A 22,312-nucleotide genomic window follows, 5' to 3' on the forward strand; every position below is an offset into this window, starting at 1 on the left:
CAGATGCCAGAGATTTGTTCAAGAAATACTTCAGCTAAGCCAGGGCTTATTGCCTGCCATAAAAAGTTCTCCCACGGTGTGTGAGCCAAGGCCAGTTGATTGCTGCTGAAGGAGCTTCCTGCAGAGAGCTCAAGATGGGGTTGGTTGCCCAGCCATGGGCAACAGGCAGCTTGTGAGTTGGGTGGGTTGGGGTCTCAGGGAGCCACCAGACCAATGCAGATTCAGAGTTGACCATATAGGGGGAGGGCTCAATACAGGAATAATGGTGGCTATCCCTCCAGCCTTCACCCTGAAGCCACACAACTCAGTCTTTTCTGTATGTCTCTGGTACTTCCTAAGCTGCTGTCCCTCTGCCAGAGCTCAGGATGAGTACCTGTGAGCAAATAAGTCTAGGCGCAGGCCCTTTAAGGGGACATCTGGGTTTCCAGCTGCTTTCTGTCTCACCTGCATAGTCAGAATACCCACTGGTTTATATGACCATATTTTGTGGGGACTCCACTTCCCAGCACTGGAATTGTGGGTTGAGGAGCCCCAGGGTGGAACTGGGGCCCCTAAATTTTCCGGGGTAGCTCCGCAGCTGAGATATATCCCTCATGATACTCAAACTTCGCATGTGGGTGTGGGACCAGCCTGTTTCATGTCTCTACCCCTCCTACCAGCCTCCATGTGCCCACTTCTTTATATTCTTAGTTATAGGAGTTCTGTTCAGCTAGTCTTCATCAGGTGGTTCTCCAGGTCGATTGTCCTATAATTTAGTTATAATTTTAATGGGGTCATGGGAGGAGGCAAGCACAGCATTGACCTACACCACCATCTTGACCAGATTCCCTAGTCATATTTTTTTTAAGTTTATTGAGATAACATTGGTTAATGCAATTATATAATTCTCAAGTACACATTATAATTTGACATCTATATATTCTATTGTATGATTACCACCTAGAGTCCAGTTTCCTTCAGTACCATATATTTGATCCTCTTTACCCACTTCACCCTCCCTCAACCCCCCTATATTTGACACTCTTTACCCTATCTACCTCTTTTCTCCTTTCGCACCTCCTACCCTCTGGTAACCATTAGTCCATTGTTCATGTCCCTGAGTCTCTGTTTGTCCTGTTTATTTGTCGCTTTTAGGTTTATATCCCACATATAAGTGATATTATATGATTTTTAACTTTTTCTGTCTGGGTTATTTCGCTTAGCATGATTATCTCAAGATCCATCCATGTCGTCGCAAATGGCAGTATTTCATCTCTTCTTATGGCTGAGTAATATTCCATTGTATATATGAACCACAGCTTCTTTAGCCAATCATCTATCATAGAACACTTCAGTTGCTTCCATGTCCTGGCCACTGTGAATAATGCTACTATGAACATCGGTGTGCAAATATCTTTTTGGATATGAGTTTTCAAGTCTTTGGGGTAAATACCCAGTAGAGAGATTGCTGGTTCATATGGTAGATCAATTCTTAGTTTTTTGAGGAACCTCCAAACTGTTTTCCATAGTGACTGTACCAATTTGCAGTCTCACCAGCAGTATATGAGGGTTCCTTTTTCTCCGCATCCTCTCCATTTGTTATTACTTGTCCTGTTGATTATGGATAACTTTTCATATATTTGTTGGCCATTTGTATGTCCTCTAGGGAGAAGTGTCTGTTCAGGTCCTCTGCCCATTTTTTTATTGGATCGTTTGCTTTTTTTATCGTTATTGAGTCATATGAGTTCTTTCTATATTTTGGATATTAGGCCCTTATCCGAGGCATTGCTTGCAAATATATTTCCCATTTGTACGGTTGTCTCTTTACCTCATTGACAATTTCTTTTGTTGAGCGGAAGCTTTAGTTTGATGTAGTCCCATTCATTTATTGTTGCTTTTATTTCCCTTGCCTTTGAAATCAAATTTATAAAATCTTCTTTAAGTCCAAGGTCCTTGAGTTTAGTTCCTATGTTTTCTTTTATGCATTTTATTGATTCTAGTCTTATATTCAGGGCCTTAATCCATTTTGGTGTGTGGTGATAGACTGTAGTCTGGTTTTGTTCTTTTGCAGCTGTCCTTCCAATTTTCCCAGCACCATTTATTGAAGAGGCTTTCCTTTCTCCACTGTATATTTTTGGCTTTTCTGTCAAAAATTATTTGCCCATATAAATATGGATTTATTTCTGAACTCTCAATTCCATTCCACTGGTCTATGTGTCTGTTTTGCTGCCAATACCGTTCTGTTTTGATTACTGTCACTTTTCAGTATAATTTGAAGTCTGATAGAGTGTTGCCTCTAGCCTCATTTTTTCTCAGTATGACTTTGGCAATTCAGGGTCTTTTGTGCTTCCATAAGAATCTGATGATTTTTTGTTCTATTTCTTTTTTAAAAAATGCCAATAGGATTTTGATGGGGATTGCATTAAAGCTGTATAATGCTTTGGGTAATATGGTCATTTTAACTATGTTGATTCTTACAGTCCAGGAACATGGAATATCTTTGTATCTTCTTTGATTTCTTTCAATAGGGTCTTGTAGTTTTCATCATATAGGTCCTTCACATGTTTTGTTAAATTTATTCTTAAGTATTTTATTCTTTTTGTTGCAATTACAAAAGGAATTATTTTTTCCACTTTTTCTGACACTTCATTATTATAGGAATGCTATGGATTTTTGAATGTTGATTTTGTATCCAGAGACTTTACTGTATTTGCTTATTGTTTCTAGTAGTGTTCTTATGGAGTCTTTAGGGTTTTCTGTATAGAGAATCATGTCATATGCAAATAGTGACAGTTTGACTTCTTCGTTTCCTATTTGGGTGCTTTTTCTGTCTTTTGTCTGATTGCGCTTGCTAGGACCTCCAATGTTATATTAAATAACAGTGACGATAGTGGACAGCTTTGCCTTGTTCTTGATGTTAGAGGGAAGGTTTTTAGTCTTTCACCATTAAGTATAATGTTGGCTACAGGTCTATCATAGATGGCCTTTATTATGTTAAGGTACTTTCCTTCTATACCAATTTTGTTAAGTGTTTTGATCATAAATGGTTGCTGTATCTTGTTGAAGGCTTTTTCTGCATCTATTGATATAATCATATGATTTTATTTTTAAATTTGTTTATGTGGTGTATCACATTAATCAATTTGTGTATTTTGAACCATCCCTGGGCCCCGAGATGAAACCCACTTGTTCGTGATGTATAATCTTTTTAATATGTTGCTGTATTCACTAGTATCTTATTTAGGATTTTTGCATGTGTGTTCATGAGATATTGATCTGTAGTTTTCTTTTTATGTGTTATCTTTACCAGATTTTGGTATTAGAGTAATACCAGACTCATAAAATGTGTTAGGAAGTATTGCCTCCTCTTCAATTTTCTGAAAGAGTTTGAGGAGAATATGTATTAAATCTTCTCTGAATGTTTGGTAGAATTCACTGGTGAAGCCATCTTGTCCTGGACTTTTACTTTTTGGTAGGTTTTTGATGATTGTTTCCATTTCCATACTGCCGATCAGTCTATTTAGATTTTCCAGATCTTCTTGATTCAGTCTAGGAAGACTGTATTTTTCTAAGTACTGGTCCATTTCTTCTAGGTTATTAAATTTGTTATTATATACTTTTTCATGGTATTCTTGCATGATTCTTTGTATTTCTGTGATGTCAGTCATAATTTCTCCTCTTTCATTCCTGCTTATGTTTATTTGTGTCCTTTCTCTTTTTTCTTTAATGAGTCTAGCCAGGGGTTTGTCAATTTTATTAACCTTCTCAAAGAACCAGCTCCTTGTTTTTATTTTTTCTATTCTTTCTTTGTTTTCAATTTCATTTATTTCTGCTCTAATTTTGATTATTTCTTTCCTTCTGACTTTAGGCCTCATTTGTTCTTTTCTAGATTTTTAAGATGAAGCATTAGGTTTATTTTGGGCTGGTTCTTGTTTTTGGAGATAAGCCTGTAATGATATGAACTTTCCTCGTATGACCACTTTCACTGTGTCCCAAAATTTTCGATATGTCGTACTATCATTATCATTCATTTTTATTTATTTCTTGATCTTTTTATTTCTTTTCTTACCCAGTTATTCTTCAGTAGCATGTCGTTTAATCTCTATGGATTCGTGGTTCTTACTGAGTTGTTTTTTTTTTTTTTTTTTGCAGTTGATCTATAGTTTCAGAGCATTATGATCAGAGAATATAGTTGGTATGATTTCAACCCTCTTATATTTTGTGAGGCTATCTCTGTGTCCCAGTATGTGGTCAATTCTTGAGAATGTTCTATGTGCACTAGAGAAGACTATATAAGCAGCTGTTTTGTGGCAGAAGGCTCTGTAAATGTCAATTATGTCCAATTGGACTAAAGTGTCATTTAAGGATGTTATTTCCTTATTGATTTTCTGTTTGGATGATCTGTCCATATCCAACAGTGGGGTATTTAGGTCCCCTACTATGATAGTGTTTTGGTCTGTTTCTCCCTTTAATTCTGTTAGTAATTGCTTTACATATTTCAGGGCTCCCTGATTGGGAGTATAGATATTAACAAATGTTATGTATTCTTGGTGCATGATTCCTTTTATCATTATGATGTGTCCCTCTATACCTTTCTTTACCTTTTTTATTTTGAAGTCTATTTCTTCTGATATTAGTACCACTACTCCCGCTTTTCTCTGAATGCTATTTGCATGAAATATCATTTTCCACCCTTTCACTCTGAGTCTATATTTTACTTTGGAGCTGTGATATGTCTCCTGGAGGGAGCATATGGTTGGGTTTTGTTTTTTGATCCATTCTGTAACTCAGTGCCTTTTTATTGGTGAGTTTGGTCCATTTATATTTAGGGTGACTACTGAAATATGAGGTCTTAGAGCCGTTTTATCTTTTGCTTTCTGGTAGCTCAGGGTTTCTATTGCTTCCTTGTCCTTATGTTTCTCTTTTCTTTATTTTGGTTGGCTTTTGTGGGTTTTGCATCTGATTCTTCTTGTTTTATGTTATATACTTCAGTTCTGAATCTTTGGTGTGTGGTTACCATTACAAATATGAAAAAGATGGTTATATATGTACAGTTGTCTATTTTCTTCTGCATGTGCCTTATCTCTTTCCCTTTTGTGAATTTGGATCTTTGAATCCTTCCCTTTTCAGTCAATTTTGTTCCTATGTATGCTGAACATTCATTACTATCTTGCTATAGCAATTCTCTTCTTAATTTAAGCTCATAATGGCCTGTTCTTTGTAAGGGTTGCACTCTTCTGCTTCTATTTGTCTATAGTCATTTTATTCCTAATTATATATGTTTTGTTTTGTTTTGTTGGTGGGTTTTTTTTTTTTTTTTTTTTTGTGAGGCAACCCTTGGTTGACCTCACAGATTGCAAGCAACTTGTCAGCTTACAATCATTTATTTATTTATTTACTTACTTACTTACTTACTTATTTATTTTACACCTACAGCACCTGATCTTCCTAGGTAGTCTCCCATCCAAGGACTAAACAGGACCGACCCTTCTTAGCTTCTAAGATAAGGCAGGATTGGGCTTGTTCAGGGTAGTATGGCCATAGGCTATTATTTTGTTTTATTTCCTATAGTGTAGGCCTCGTAGTGGAGAATTCCCTCAATTTTTGTATGTTTGGAAAGGTCTTAATTTCTCCTTCATGTCTAAAGGATTGCTTAGCTGGATACATTACGCTAAGCTAGTAGTTTCTTTCACTTAATAGTGTAAATATTTGATTCCATTCCTTTCTGGCTTGTAAGGTTTGCACCGAAAAGTCTGATGATAATCTAATGGGTTTTCCTTTATAATGTTACTGTCTTCTTTTCCCTCACTGCCCTGAGAATTCTGCCTTTGTCGTTGATTTTTGATAACTTTAATACAATGTGTCTTGGTGAAGGCCTTCTTAGGTTGAGATAATTGGGTGTTCTGTTGACTTCTTAAATTCCAAGCTCCAGCTCATTCCTTAGATTTGGGAAATTCTCATCTACTATTTGTCTAAAAATGCTTTCTAGTTCCTGCTCCTTTTCCTCACCTTCAAGAATGCCCATTATTCTTATGTTTCCTCTCCTGATGGTATCAGCTAGTTCTTGTATTTCTTTTATTATTTTTCACTCTTCAGTTTCTCTCTTCTTCCTTCTGATTTATTTCTAGATTTCTGTCTTCGATATCACTGATCCTTTCCTCCATTTGATGGACTCTATTTCCCAAGCTTGCTATTTCATTTTTCAACTCTTGCAGTGTGTTCTTCATCTCCAGAAGTTCTATTTGGTTCCTTTTGAGGGTTTCAGTCTCCTTGCTCTGTTCATCTAGTTGTTTTTTAAATTCCTGAAGTTGTTGATTTGAGTTGTTTTCAATCTCATTGAGTTTTTTCAGATGTATCATCCTGGATTCTCTGTCATTTAAGTCACATATTTCTATGTCTGTAAGCTTATTTTCTGGAAATTTTTCTCTTTCTGAGATGCCGTGTCACCTTGGTTGTTCATGGTGTTTAATGGACTATTTCCCCGCCTGGGCATTAATGGAAGTGTATTTTGTTGTTTTTCCAGAAAGAAGATTTATTATATAAAAGTCTCTCTTTAGCCTGCTGCAAAGAAGGTACTTTTCTTTTGGTTTCCCATAGGTGGCATCTAAGCCTCTTGCATCTCTGCTTTATATAAAGCCTAGATGTCTTTTTTATTTTCTTGTAGATATTTAATCACACTTGCTACTCTCAGTTTCAGTCTCTGTCAGTGTTAGCAACAGTGTCGGTAGTGTTTGCTCAGATTCCCCTAGGGCTCCGTGGTGTTCAGTCCCAGTGGGTGTGGGGAAGGGGCGCTCTAGGTTGGGAGTTGGAGGCTGCAGCTCAGCCTCGGTTTTGCAACTGGGGGCCGGTAAAAAAACAACTGTTGTTTCTCTGTGATCCCATCCTGCTTCTCTACTTTCTGCCCTGATGACTGGGTCCTGCTATCAGCTGCTAGAAGTTCTGGTACTTCCATGTCAGGCTGATCAGGGATGTCACCACATCTTCTCCCCTCCTCTTCCCACTCCCCCTCAAGGACTTCCAGTGGCTGCAAGAGGCAGCTACTTTATTTCTCTGAGTCCACCGCCCGACACCCAGGGTTCTGACCTGTGGTATCTCTTATGCAAAGATCCCATGCTCAGATGTGCTGGTGTGCAGTTTGGGTGTTTTTTGTTGAGTTTTAGATGTTCAGCTTATTGTTGTTTCAGGGGGAGAGATCTGAGGACATCTCTCACTCTACCATGTTTCCTCTGCCAACCTTAGTCATATTTTTTTAAGTGTGGCTCATCCTATACCCTTGACTTTCAGTCAGATTTCATTTTGTTCTAGAACAGTGTTACACATTTCAGTTCAAAGTTAGCCCTGAATTGGTCTGTGAAAGCTTCCAAGCCAGCTGACTCAGGGTCTCACCTGGAACCTGAGAAGTAGACCAAACCCTCCAACCCCATCCCAGAACTCTAAAACCAGATACTGTAGGAGTGGACCCAGCACTGTTTCAACAAGCCCTGCAGGGTATGCAGATATACACTCAAGTTTGAAAATTTTGTGGGTCCACAGGATTCCTATCAAAGATCAGGGGGCAAAAGCCAGTCTTCAAAGCTGGTGCTTCCCACTGGCCCAGCACACTCAGCAGACCAGTCCACAAACCACCAGTCTAGAGTTCCCAGTTTACTGGACAAACCTGCCACCAATAAAGGGACAAGCACTATAGGTGTAAGGATGATAAGTAGTTCCTTTGTGAGATGGAGAGAGTGGATACTGCTCTATTCTGATAAGTCTTCCCAGACCCCTGTCCCCATGCCCCCAAAGACCTCTTCTGCTGATGCTCATCACACTGGTAGTTCATTGTTAAATCACCTTCCCCTATAGAGAAAGCCTCTTCAGGGCAAGGACTGGGCTTGTCTTATTCATTGCTCTATCCATAATGCCTGACACTTAGTTGGTGCTTAGTAGATGTCGGCTGTACAATATTGAATTGACGGAGCTTTGTAAACCATTCAAGACCCTCAAGGTGGTGCTGGACCCAGGGACGGCAAGTCCCTCAGTCCTTCCTTATCATCCTCCCATTCCCCCACTCTTCCCACTTCACAGCAGTTGGTATTGCAATACTTTAATATCTGATATAGCAAAACGACAATTATCACTCTCATCTTTCATAATTTCGCCAGCTGTTCTTGTACACATTTACCTTCTAGATAAATTTTGGAATTGTTTTGTCAAGACTCCACCAATTAATTTTAATTAGAATTAGATTAAAGGCATACCTTAATTTCTAGTATCTTGTTTCTTAATAACAGTAAGTCTTCCTATCCAAGACTATATATTCACAATTGTTCAAGTTGTTGTTTTTTTATGACTTCAGTGAGATTTTATAGTTTTCTTCATTTAGGTCCACTGTATTTTCTGTTTAGTCACTGCTGGGGTATTAGCAAGCTATTAATTTTGTATGGTTCGGTCCTGGCCCCTTTACTCCCTTATTAATCCTAACTACTTTTTGGTTCATTATCTAGAGCATATCCAGGTAAAATATCATTTTTGTCTACCTTTTTAATATTTATACCTCATTCCATGCCTTCTACGGACATCCAACAGACTGTCGACCGTCTGATATTGCCTCTTCTCCTTTTTTTCCCCTGAGTTAATGTTCCACTGTTCTGAAAAGAATGGTGCTGTTTCTTCTTTTTATAGCAATATTATTCATTGCAGGAAGAAAATATTATTCTGTTCCTATTTTATTGAGGCTTATTCTCCCAAGAAATGAATTTTGAATCTTTTTCAAGGGCCCTTTTAGTGTTTAGCAAAAAAAAAAAAAACTAATATTTTTTTCTTTTTGACTGCCTTTGACATTGGTTGATTATAGATTTCCTAATGGTTTACCATTGAAGCATATTATACTTGGTCACAGTATGTTCTTTTAATACCATGCTAGATTTGATTTCTTAATATTTCACTTAGGATTTGGTATATTTAGGCCTAAGTGAATCAGGTCTATAGTCCTGTTTTGTGCTCTCTCCAGCAGGTTATTGTGTTTGGGTTATACTAGCTTCATGATATAATTTGAAGCATCATCTTTGTTTATACTCTAGGAATTATCTATTTCTTAAATGCACAAAAAAGTTTTCCTATGAAACAAGTCAGGGTGCCTTTTGCGTTAGTAGTGCTATTTTTAACAGCTTTATTGAGGTATAATTGACATACAAAAAAATACACATATTTAACATATACAATTTGATGAGTTTGGATATATGCATATACCTGTGATACTATCACCATGATCAAAGTAATAGACATATCCATCACTTCCAAACGTTTCCTCAGATCCCTTTGTTTTTCTTTTTTGTTTGTTTTTGTTTGTAGTAAGAAGACTTGAAATCCACCTCTTAACAGATTTTTAAGTGTACAATACAGTATCATTGACTATATGCCCCGTGCTCTACAGCAAATCTCTAGAACTCATTTAACCTGCAAAACTGAACACTGGCACTTTAAAAGATTTTAAATGTTCTTGATTTCATATTGATATTTTAAAGTTTCCTTTTAAGTGATCCATTTTATTGAGATTTTCACATTTATTACCTATAATTGAATACAGTGTTCTCGTATTTTTAACCTCTTCTGTGTTCTTTATTTTTTTCATTGAGCAAAATTGCCAGATACTTGGCTATTTTATTGATTTTTACAAACAGCCAAGTCTTAGGTTTATTTATCAGTTCCTCTCTTTTTTAGATAATTCATTTGTTCATTTCTGCTTCTATTTCTATTGATTCTTCTCTCCCCTTCTTTAAGTTTCCTTTGTGGTTTCTATGCAAGCTTGTATAAATAAATGGTGGTCCAGCAAGAGCCCAAGGTTATTAACTCCCAGGGCCTGGGCACCCACATTCTAAAGCCCTGGGTGTTCTACCACCTTCTCCAACTCCCCAGCAGTCCAGTAGTCCTGGCCACACCCAAGTTCTAGCTCTATGTTCTTGAATGGCAGCCTCCTGACCAAAACTCTAACATCCATTCAACTTGAACCCTGTTCTTCCGTCCACCAAATTCAGAGGGTAAGGAGGTTTTCTAGATGAGATACTATTTCTTTCCTTGTTGAACCAAGGGCAGTCAGAGAGCTTAGATCCACTTCTGTGTTCTAAACAGCCCTCCAGATATGCCTGAGCTAGAATCTCATTATCTCCTTCAACCCCAGTGGCCTGATCTGTGACACAGGCCTTCTGCCACACCTTGGAACCCTCCCCCAAAACTACAAATATAGAAAAACTGGGGAAATGACTCTGATTTTATTATTGTTGAGTCTCTGTGTGTCAGAGGATGCTTCTGAGCTCATGTTACAGAAATAGCTCTGGGCCACTCTGAGGGCGGGTTCATGCCCTTTGTCAGTTGTCCATTTGACTTTCTCCTTGGCCCCCCAACCTCACCCCATAGATCTGTTACCAAGCAAGAGCCCGCTGCCTGACGCACATAGGAGCCCATATGGCACCAGCTTTTGAGAAAAGAAAACGCTTTTATTGCTAAGTCAGCCTGCAAGGAAACAAGAGCCAAGACTCAAATCTCTATCCTCAGTCAGGGATTTGGGTTACATTCAAAGGAAGAAGTAGGTGAAGTTCTGCATATTCTATTGTTTCATTATTGTAACATAAGAGCTTGGTTCACAGACACTAGGGGATCAACGCTTTTCATGCATTGCATGTTTAATTCCAGGGGTGGAGTGGGAGGTAGTCTAGTGTGTAGCCCATGATGGATTATGACTTGATGACATCAACAGGTTATTCTAGGTGAATTCTTTCTTTAGTGCACATGTCCGACTAGCTGACTCTGTGATCTGCAGCTTCATTCTCTTATCGCTAAAAAATGACTTAGTTTCTCACTAGAAGAACAGGGCCCATTTACACTGGTTCTACAGTTACAGGTCATACAAAGAAACTCAGGTTAGTCAATCAGATTACTGGCAGCCTCCTGAGGAGTTGTGACAGGAGGCATAGAGTCCCGTTGTTTTCCCCTGGAGGCGATGGGGCTTCTCTTTTGTCCCCAGCCCACCCAAGCACAGCTCACTGGAAAACTTGTGCAGCTTCCAGGGTCAACACCACCGCCTCCTTGTTTGGTCTCCACATCTGGTCCCAGGAAAAGTCTTCTCACTCCTAAAGTACTGGGACGCTTTCTTTTGTGGACAATGGGAGCTCAGACAAGTAGTTGCCCACTTCAGGGAGAATCTATTTCCTGCCTCTCCAAATGGAGTGTGATGTCTGCATTTCATTTAGCTTAATATCCAGGTGCTTTTACAGCTCAGTTTTGGAAGTATGTACAGTAAAACATATGAATAAAGAAGAACCCCAATGCCACTAAAAATTGTAATGTTTTTATTTTCTGGGCCCAAAACTAGGAGTAGAAGGAAAGATCCTCCAGACCATCTTTACTTCTTCCAGCTACCTCTCCACAGACAGCCCAGGTGATAGAGGAGAGGCCTGTGTCCTTGCTCATCTGATGAATGGACCAGGTCCCATCCCCAGCCCCAAACTTGACTGCCGGGGCCCATGACTGAATCAAGGACAAGGCGGGTGCACTTGCCTTTCACTCATGTTCCAGAGGGTGAGAAGGGGAGAAATGAAACGACCCACTGGAAAATCAGTGGACTTCCCCCGAGCAGTGATGTAATGAGTGGCCCTGCCAGTCCGTGCCTGTAAGTGCTTTGTGAAGCACTTCCTGCAAGAAATTAAGCCCCTGTGTAATGGTTTTCCGATAACAGAAATAATAGATCTGAATTGTGTTCATTCAGAAATAAATGTCAGCGGCTGTTGCTCTTTACATGTGGCAGCTGAACCACATTAAATATTTGGATGTCTTTCTGATCATATTTAGAATAATGATGAAAGCCATGAATTACAGGGTACAAAGCCTGATGTGTTTATGGCCTGCAATCCATTTTATAGCTTTCTTTTAGGGTTTGAATTGCTGAATAGGATGATTGTAAACTGGTTGCAAAGGGAAGTCCGGAGCTGCCTCTCAGTTCACCTCTCAGGAGCAGGGTTTCAGGGCTGGGCCACAGGCCCAAGGCCAGGTGAAGGCCTTCTCTTACCAGCCCTGACTCTCACCCACAGTACCACCGGTCATCCGCGTCTACCCGGAGACACAGGCACAGGAGCCAGGGGTGGCGGCCAGCCTGAGGTGCCATGCAGAGGGCATCCCTATGCCCAGAATCACTTGGCTGAAAAATGGCATGGTTGTCTCAACCCAGATGTCCAAACAGCTTTCCCTTTTAGGTAAGAACAACCCTCAGTGTCTCTGTGCTATTCCCAACAAGTCTAAGTTGACACTTCCAGTAATGGAAATGAGAGGTGTAGCTTGCTTCTAAGTCAGACATGTTGGGAGTGAACAAATGCTTCTCCAAATTTTCCTACTATCTAGGCTCACACAGGGCTTTCTGAGAGCGATGATGAGAAGCTGTCCATCAGGTCCCAATTCCCCCTCAGTTCATTTCAGCTGTTCTGGCCCTTTCTGGGCATATATCAGGGATGTTGGCTGACCCTCAGCCCTGCTTAGGGGCTCAGTTTTTACCACCAACACTCTCAATGGGGAGGGTGTGAATGGGGGTCTCAGCTGAGCGGACCCCCCTGAGCACTGCCCTTTTTGCAGCCAATGGGAGTGAGCTCCACATCGGCAGCGTTCGATATGAAGACACGGGGGCATACACCTGCATTGCCAAAAATGAAGTGGGCGTGGACGAAGACATCTCCTCACTCTTCATTGAAGACTCAGCTCGAAAGACCCGTGAGTTCACTCTTGACTTTCAGCTCCTCACTTAGCTGGTTGAGGTGTGTTGGGCGGCAGGGAGGGAACTGAGCAAGGCCAAAGCCACCGGCCTGTGCACACATGCCTGGACCCCAGAGATTGTAGCCCTGTGTGCCAAAGGTGCTTTTCCCTGGAGCCACTGTTCCCCGAGTGGGTCTGCTGGTGTGATTCAAGGATGCGGGTATTGGGTAAGGTCTATTTCCCTTAGTCAAAGACTCCAAGGTCTCTTTCCCTTGGTCAAAGACTCTTTATCATCAAGGGAGATAATCAGAAGTATTTCAGAGAGTTTTGGTAGGGAGACTCCTAGTTGAAAATCAGAGTTCTTCTGGAAATAATCCAGGAGGTTCGGGAGAGACGTTTCTCCCTCTTTATCATTCATGGAAGTAGAGAAATCCATTAGCTTCTGTGCTCCTGGGACCTGATTTCAAGGATTTGTTAGGAATCAAAAGCATCCTGAGGCCAGGAAGCGTTTGTCCAAGTCCACAGTGCCCCAGTGCGATTACAAGGGCCATGGTGGTGCCAGTTCTGTGCATGACAGACTAGATCGCACTATGCTCATGAACTGAATCACTGCAATGAACTTCTCACACTGCTTTCTTTTTTTTTTTTTCCCCTCCCCTCAATCGTGTCCTGCTTTCCCAATTCTCTGCTGCTGCAGTTGCAAACATTCTCTGGCGAGAGGAAGGTACCAAGCTGTCTTGTTCTGTGTTGTGCCTGCAATCACGTGTGTTTGTGGTTCTATAATGGGCCATCTTTCCATGAGCCGCCATCGGCTTTTCCAGATGCCAAGAAGTCCCCACAAGTGGTGTCCAAGTGCCAAATCGGATGGAAATGGGGAAGTCAATGTCAAACTCAAGTGGCACACAGAGAAACAGATTTAAAACCTGCTAGTGTCTTTAATGGACACTGGTCCATTAGGATTTAAAAGTGGAAAGTTTCCTTTTAAAGCTAATTGAAAACTCCCCCGTGAAGACCACTCAGCAGCGGTTCCTGGTCAGATCCGAGCCTCAGCACTTTTCCCAGTAGCTGACGTTGGTGTCAGGGTTTAGTGTACACTTGGAGGAAATGGTGAAGATAAAAGCTGCCGTGATTTCTGTAAATGCGTATTTTTAAATGAATACATTTTTAAATTTGTATTTAGCAGACAGTCTTTAGACATTAGGTTGGGCCATACAAATTACCATTTTCATTCCCCAAAAATGGCCTTATACGGACAACTTCAGATGGTTCAAAAAACAGCAGGGACCTGTGGAAGCTAGGTTTGAGAGCCTGAGCTGCTGGTCCCCGGCCCTAACTCTGAACCCCGCCACCAGAGCAGAGCCCAAGTCCCCATGCGGTAACCTCTCCAGTTCAGTGGGCAGAGGTGGAGTGTGAGAAGCAACGGAATGTGCTACGTGATGTCACGGTTAAGCACGAAATCTCCCTCTTAAAAATCAGCCTATTTCCTGTCTCATTTTGCCTGAAGAACATCTCATGGTGTCACCTACACCCTGGCACATGCACGTCAGCTTGCAATCAGGACAGTTTCCTGGGCTCCAGGCACTAAAGTTTATGCAGTAAGTCTGGGAGCAAAACAAAGGCAGAGCCCAGAAAATGAGGAATTACTGCCAATAAGCTTTAGGAACACTCGGAAGAACAAGTCAGAGCAGCAGTTGCTATGCATGGACAGTTGTCCCTTGACGCTACCGGATCCCAGCGCCTAGGCCACAAGGCACACAGAGAGCTTTCATTCTGTGTCTTTGCGAGGTGGTGTTTTTCTAAGGTGAAGTTACTGACAAGGGACTCAAGTTTCAAAAGCAGAGAACTGCAAAGCATGCAGGAGGCCCTGAGGGTGTGAAGCACAGCTCCAGGGCCCACTTAAGACCCACAGCTGCCTGAGGGCTGGCAGGTGCTGCCCCAACACTAGACAATTCAGCAGCAAACATCGTGCCTGGGCAGCCAGCCCCTGAATCCTTCCTTCATTGCTAAAATTCAAGGCTTGCAGATATGGGAAATGCAGAAGCAAAAACGAAGAGGCTGGCAGGCCGCAGGGCACTGTCGAATCTCACGAGAAGAAAGGAGATGATGAGCGCACGCAAAAGCAGGGAAAGCTCCTTCATGCCCCCTTAGTAGAAATCAAACTCAGAACTTCCCAGGGGGCTGGAGCCTGAGGTTGGGTCTCCTGTGAAGCCAGTTGTTTGTTGAGCGAGTATTTGTTTAGCCTCACGTCGCATTGCCAGCTGTGAGCAGGGCACTCACTGCGTTCAGCCTGAAATGTAGCTACAGCTGCAAACCCCATGGAGATTCTATTACACTTTCAATCTTGTGTTGGTTCTTCCAGACATCAATTTTTCAAGACGCCCCAGGATGCTGTTTCTGGGGTCTGTGGTTGGGCAAAGACTTTGATCCCCTCGGGCCCCTAGGTCTGAGTGAGAAGTTTGCCAGGTGAGCATGTACAAACACAAAGGTCCTTGTGAGGGCTGAAGCAAGGCACTTGCAGGCAGCCAGTTTCATCTGGCTCCCAGGGACAGGATGCCTAGCACCCAGGATTCCCCCCACTGGGAGCTAAGTGGTCACTCCCAGGCAGTACCAGCTCTGAGAGGCTGGAGTCCAGCTGTTCTCAGTGGCAGGAACCCTCCTGCCTGGAGCCTCTCTCAGCACAGAACCACAGGTGCTTGAAGCTGTGTCATGGAGTCAGGGACCTCTGTCCACACTGGGAGGCACAGGTACCAGTGCCGTCACCATGGGCCTGAGGCCCAGAAAACTGCCTGCAGAATCATGGGAAGCAAGTAGAATGGTGATTCCCATTTGCCTGTCTTACTGTTTTCTAACTCACTAAAAACTTACCCAGATATTCAATTAAGTCAGTATAACAGTTTTCTCAGCATGCTAAGGAAAGAGTTTTATGTGTAATTTTCTTAGACTCTACAGAAATATTTTCACTGTTCTACCTTCCAAAAGAAATGAAAGGGAGGGAGGAAGGAGGGAGAACTCAAACCTCGCCCATCTGTGTGCCAAGTTTGCCTTTTATGGAAAGGCGGAGCGAGGAGACAGAGCCCAGAGCAGGGGCCCTGGGTCTAAGCACAGCTCTGGCACAAAGGCAAGTGGCTTCGGCCAAGCCCCTCCCCTCCTTGGATCTTAGTTTCTTTATCTTTAAAGGAAGGAGGCTGAACTAGCTGGTCCCCTAGGCCTTTTCTCCCCAGATGGCTCCAGCCCTGGCCAGGGTAGAGGTAGGCAGGCAGACCCGACCAGGCTATGGCTTCTGTCACCTGGCACGGTGCTGCCATGGAGACACTTGTGAGACAGAGGGGCCAGCTGTCTTGAAGGAGGGGTTTGCCAGCACGGACAGGCCAGGGCTGAGTTTGGACAAAGGAGCACCAGCCACAGTATTTTTAGGACCCTACATTCCAGGAGGTGGTACTGTACATAAGTGTGTTTAATGGGAGCCTCTGCTCTTTGGCCACCATCAGATCCTTTCTGACTTTAGACAACAACGAACACCCATTCAGAACAGGAAAGGTCAAGTGTATGTCTAAGACAAGGCTGTCGTTTATTTGAAAATTTGTATTGGTGGCCAGCGTTGGATGACCAGAGGCAGATGTGCATGTCTGGGAGGATGGCCTGGGGACTGCAGAGCCCTCAATGTACTATACCGATTGACAGACCATGGGACAGTTTCTCCCCACGCCCCCCGCACACCACCTGCTCATCTCACCTTGCCCTTGACCAGATACACCCAAACTGCAGGTTTCATGTATGGCCACTGTGGCCTGGGACTCCACCGGGCAGCCTGCTTCTGGGCAGGATGTAACCATGGCTGTGTTTGCTCCTACCAGGCCTCAGTGTGGGAAACATGTTCTACGTCTTCTCAGATGATGGCATTGTCATCCTGCACCCTGTGGACTGTGAGATCCAGAGGCACCTCAAACCCACTGAGAAGATCTTCATGAGCTATGTAAGTTTCTGTGCCTAGGGCACACCTACATCATACACAGAATCCTAAAAGTCAGTCTTCTGCCATGTGTGCCCTTTGATTCTTAAATTCCATCCACTCTGTGTGCTGTAGCTCCAAGTCTGCCCCAAAGCCAAGAAAGGAACACTTGAAGCTGAGCGTTTAAAACTCTCACTCCTTCATCCAGCAGCATCCTCTGTGCACTGAGTCCCAGGTGAGGCTCAGGGCATACAGATGGGTTCTTGGCCTCCCAAGTCCACAGTAAGAAGATGGAGACAGCAAAGTGAACAGACAGTTGTCCAGTAGATGGCTGTTAAAAGGATGCGCAAGCTGCACAGGGGCATCAAGAGAGGCCTCTTCAGACTTGGGGAGGCCAAGGTCATAGCAGCTTCTGGGGACGGGATGCCTGGCTCAGTTAGAAGAATAGGTAGGAGTCGGCAGTGGGTTTCTAGAGGAAATGTCATGACCATGGAGAACAGAGGCACAAAACACCGTGTCATGTTCATGGAACCGAAAATCCTCCATATGCCTGAGTGAAGGGTGGATGCGGGAAGGGCCTAGGATTAGGACACAGGTGAAGCTCACAGCCGAGGGGTTCTAATGGCATCCTGCAGCCCTGGGAACCCCTGAAGGAATGCAGGCAAAGGACGGCCTTGACCAGGTCCCTCCAGAACATGTGCGGGGCCTCCGTGAGGGCAGCGACCAGAAGAGCTGGTCGAAAGCACAGGGGTAGCGAAGGCACTGCCATAATCAGTATCCAGGTGAGATGACGGGGTCCTGGTGAAGCCAGTGGATGGGGGTGGTGAACACTGAAGAGATTTTAAAGCTGTTCACAGATAAAATCAATAGGGAACTCAAGGATAACCCAGAGACACCATTAACACAGTCTTGTGAGGAGGAGGGTGCCCTTCACACGAGGGGCCGGGGGTGGGCACAGTTCCCTCACTCTCTAACACTCTACCAGGCTTGTGCCACTCGCCAGGGCTGGGTGCTAGGGAGCTAAGGAGCAGGACAGATAGGCTCCCGTCAAGCAGATAAGGCTGGCCCACAGTGTGCAGAGTTTGAGGTGGTCATGGGACACATGTGCAGAAACATCCAGAAGGCAGTGGGGGAGATGACAATGGTGAGCTGAGAGGCCTGAGCTCTCTGGCAGTCAAGAGGAGTGACTGTAAGGAAGCCTGGAGCACATGGGTCCCAGAACCCAAGGAAGGCCAAGTTTACAAAAGGAAGGGGTGCTCAACTGCTCGATAGAGAGCATGAAACACGTGAATGCCCAGAGGGTCAGAGGTGTCAGGCAGAAAGTGGCAACTTCACACACAGTGGGCAGAGGCAAGAGATAACTGCCGGCAGCAGATCCTCGAAGGCCCTTACAGCCCGCAAGACCCAGCCGACAGGAGGCGAGCCCCGGGGCTGTGCTTCCTCGCCCCACCCCAGCCGGGACTCTGTCCTTCCAGCTCATATCCCACTTGGCTTTGCCTTGGTCTTTTGCACAAGGTCTGACCTCTTATACTAATTCCTAGCTAGAGCGATGGCATGAATACAAAAGAGTCATCTGAAAGCCCCACACGCCCTTTCCTTAAGGACACACAGTGAATGAACTGGGGAATAGTGGGGAAAAGTGATGGGCTTGGAGCTCCCGGCGGAAGTGGGCTCGGCCCTGGCAAGTTCCTGAAACGAGTGTGTTGCGCGGCGGTGCTGGCTGTTGGTGTATCTCAGGTGGTTGCATTTCTCACATTTGTAGCTTGGGAATAGCTGTTTTCCAAGCTACGTCATTTGAATTAATCATTATTTTAAAAATGTTACCTCTGATGAATTTTCCCTGCATGTAATAGCCGTGAAACAATCTAGAAAGAATCGTTCTAGTTGATTTCCAGAAGTTAGGTTTGAAGAACTGTACCCCGTCACATCAAAACTAATTTTTCATATATTTGCAATACCCTAACCTGTAGCTTGGGGAAAATCTCTCAGATTCTAAGCAGGACCAATTTTCCTAAGAAGCTAAAACAAGATACAGTAAGAGATGTTCTAAGGCAGGGGTCCACAACCCCGAGGCCGTAGACCATTACCAATCTGTGGCTTGTTAGGAACCAGGCCGCACAGCAGGAGGTGAGTGGTGAGTAAGCGAAGCTTCATCTGTATTTGCCGCCGCTCCCCAGCGCTAGCATCACCATAGGAGCACTGGTCCCTGGTGCCTAAAAGGTTGGGGACCACTGTCCTAAGGTGTTGCAGGAAACACAGGACCACAGTGAGCTGTAGAACAATCCCAAAGTAGTTTTTTCATCTAGGTTGTTACAATGGAACGACCCTCTTTCTAAAGTGCTGGGTGAATAGGAGGTTGGTACAACTTCTCTCAGGCCTCTCTGCTGGATTAGATATCTACTTCATCCAGCGGGAAGCAGCATGATTAATACATAAAAGTACAGGCTTTGAATCTGGGCCGACATGGGTTCAGATGCCACCTCTGTCACTCAGCAGGCTTTGTGGCTTTAGAAAAGTTACTTAACCCCTCTAAGCCTTAGTTTTCTCGTATGCAAATTGGGTCATTACGAGGATGACGTGTGATGACAGAGTGGCAAGGGAAAAGGAAAAAAACCTGCTTTAAAGCTATTTCAGCCATTTAAGAAAGAAATGGAGTAGAAATGGAAAGTAGATGAACTCAAACATTTAGAAGGAGGTTCAGTAGTCCTCGAAGACGTGTTTGTGGTAAGTTGCATGGGAGAAGGAAGAATCAAAGATGGTGGCGTGCTTTGGACTTGGCTGACCAGAGGGAGGCAAGGAACAGTTTGAGTGTGGACGGTTCAGTATAAGGTGACCATGAGAGAACCAGTTGGGAACTGGAGAAGGTACTTCTGAGCTACAGACACAGATCCCGGAGCCATCAGCACAGAATGTTGGCTAAAGCCAGGCCAGGGTCGCTGAGATCACCAAGGGTGTGTGCGAGTGATTTGAGAGGGACATGTTGGGGGCAGACCAAGAAGGACCACAAAGAAGATTGAGACAGAGTGGGGTGAGAGTCATGAGGAAAATCCATGAGAATGTATATCATGGAATACAAGGAACAGGAAGGCCCCCTTTTTCATTCATTTATTTATTATGCAAATAGATTTTAAGCACCCATTGTGTGCCAGGCATTGTACTAAGTGAACTGAAAAACAAAGCCTGTTCTCCAGGAACTTACAATCTAGCAAAGGAAGAGAGACTAAGCATAGGTGGACAACTAAATGCATAAAGTCAAGTGGGAAATGAAAGGTGCAGTGAGGTAAGGGACGGGGAGGGCCAGGTGCGCGAAGCTAGATGGGGTCACAGAAGTCCTCTTGATAAGGTGACACTTAACAGAGACCTGAGGACATGAGGGAATAAACCACATCGATGTCCGGGGAAGAGCATTCACAGCACAGGGAGCAGCCAGTGCAAAGGCCTTGGTGCGGGAGGGTGGTTTGAGTGAGGGGAGAGAGCAAGCCCTGTGCACAGAGTAGGGTGGGTTGTTAAGTGATGGTGATGAGGCCAGGGAGAAGGGACATGGAGCTGGGTGCTGCTGAGTGAGAGGGCCTCAGAGAAAGTTACAGCTCAAGAGAAGTGGAAAGCGGTGAACGAGGAAATGAGTATTAGGTGAAAAGCTGGCGAGGCGGGAGGGCCGTGTGCTGTATTCTGGGAATCCAAAGCATTCTAAGTGAGGGAGGAAAAGGACAGAGGTCGTCAGGGAGAGGGGACCCAGAGACATCAGGGGGAAAGAAGGACTAAGAGGGCATGTGGCAGCCTATGTCCTTTGCAGGAAGATATCTGTCCTCAAGAGGAAGGAGCCGCCACCCAGCCATGCGAGTGGACGTCAGCAGTGAACGTCAGGCACCGCTACATCTACGCGGCCCAGCCGGCACTGAGCAGAGTCCTCGTGGTCGACGTTCAAGCCCAGAAAGTCCTACAGGTACATCTAAGGGAGGGAGGGGACGTCCAGTCCTTGGCATAGCCCGCCAAATTCTTCTTTGCTTTCTGCACACTCCACGGCTACCGTGGGAGGTGGTCAGGCTTGAGCTGGGGGAAGCAAAGGAGATTCGCATGCAGTGAGTGATTCACCAAGTCTCTGTTGCCTGTTAGGTGCTAAGCACTGTTCTAGGTGCTTGGAAAACAGCCAGAAATGAGCAGTGAAGTCCTAGAACTTGTATTCCAGTTGGGGAGACACACCAGAAATCAGAATTTTGGGGAGCCGTAAATAGTAAGAGCTATTTTACTAGAGGCGAAAAGTGCCAGAGGAACCAGAAGATGATTTTCAATTGGCCCTTGCACTAGAGGAGAACAGAATCTGAGATCTAAATGCCAGGTGGGATTCCAGCCCTGGGAGGAGATGGAAGGCTAGAGGGATGAAGCACAGTAGCGAGGGACAGAGTGGGATGAAATGGGGTCGGAGGCCAGCGAGTTAGAAAGAGTGAGAAGGAAAGATACGGAGGGGTTTTAATCAGGAGTGTCGTAATCTGAGTTATATTTTAAAGAGTCAATCTGGCTACTGTGTTAAGAACAGACAGCAGGGATGTGGTCACTGAAATAAGCCAGGCTATAGATGATGACCGTAGTGGAGGTGGTGAGAAGTGATCAGATCCTGGATATATTTTAAACATGGAGCCCAAACGATTTTCTGTTGAGTCGAATGTAAGGTTTGAGAGAGGAGAATCAATTCCTTTGTTTGTTTGTTGTAACTTCATCTGTAGAATGGTGATGCCATTTACTCTGTGTGGTAGACTGAATAATGGCTCCTAAAATGCCCCCAGCCTAATCTCCAGAACCTGTGAATGTCACCTTGTATGGCAAAAAAGACTTACCAGATGTGAGCAAATTAAGGATTTTTGAATGGAGAGTTATTTTGGATTATTTGTGTTATCCCTAAATGCAACAAGAGTATCCTTATAAGAGAAGCAGAGAGAAATCTGACTACATAGAAGGAGGCAGAATGTTATACTGCTGGCTTTAAAGATTGAAGGAGAGTGTCATGAGCCACAGAACACAATGAATGTAGCTCTGGAGGCTGGGAAAGTTAAGAAAATACATTGTCCCTTGGACCCTCTAGAAAGCTGAGACATGGTTTAGCTCAAGGAAATTAATGATGGGTTTCTAGCCTCCAGAGCTGTGAGAATAGATTTCTGTTGTTTTAAGCCACCAAGTTTGTGGTAATATAGTACAGAAGCAATAGGAAAACAAATGTACTATGAGAGAGACTTTGAGCAAGGCGGTGGGGGCGGAGGAAGGCAGGTCTTGGAGCAGCTAGAGGGGGTAATTAGGAAATCAGTTTTGGCTTTTTTAAGTTTAAGATAATGTGAAATAGCTATAGATCTCAAGTAGATAAACAGATAAACAGATTTGGAATCAAAGGAAAGATCTGGTCTGGAGATGTCATTGTCATTATGTGAAATCCAAAGAACTGGATGAAAGATCACTGAAGGAGGTATAGACAGAGAAAAGGTCAAGACTGGAACACTGTAGCACTTAACAGATCAGGAAGAAGATCATCTGCTGGGTCTCCCAAAGGTGACCCAAAGGAATAACTGAAAGGTAGGAAGAAAATTAGGAGAGAGGAGTATTTGAGAAGCCAGGAAAAGAATGTTTTTAGGGAGAGTTAGTGGTCAGTGGTGGCAGACGTTGCTGAGAGCATTGCTACGT

The 22,312-nt window shown here is 43.8% G+C and overlaps 1 protein-coding gene across 1 annotated transcript in view; it reads left to right on the forward strand.

Moving 5' to 3' along the window:
- The window catches only part of FSTL4 (follistatin like 4), a 350,131-nt gene that overhangs the window by 313,495 nt on the left and 14,324 nt on the right, over positions 1-22,312 (forward strand). The window contains exons 9-13 of the mRNA XM_036224242.1: positions 12,045-12,206; positions 12,580-12,714; positions 13,394-13,420; positions 16,551-16,669; positions 20,439-20,588. Coding sequence (XP_036080135.1) covers positions 12,045-12,206; positions 12,580-12,714; positions 13,394-13,420; positions 16,551-16,669; positions 20,439-20,588 — 593 coding nt within the window. The remainder of the gene's footprint in view (positions 1-12,044; positions 12,207-12,579; positions 12,715-13,393; positions 13,421-16,550; positions 16,670-20,438; positions 20,589-22,312) is intronic.

The sequence above is a fragment of the Rousettus aegyptiacus genome, unplaced genomic scaffold (genome assembly GCF_014176215.1).
Source record: "Rousettus aegyptiacus isolate mRouAeg1 unplaced genomic scaffold, mRouAeg1.p scaffold_m13_p_7, whole genome shotgun sequence".
In the NCBI taxonomy this organism is placed as follows: Eukaryota; Metazoa; Chordata; class Mammalia; order Chiroptera; family Pteropodidae; genus Rousettus; species Rousettus aegyptiacus.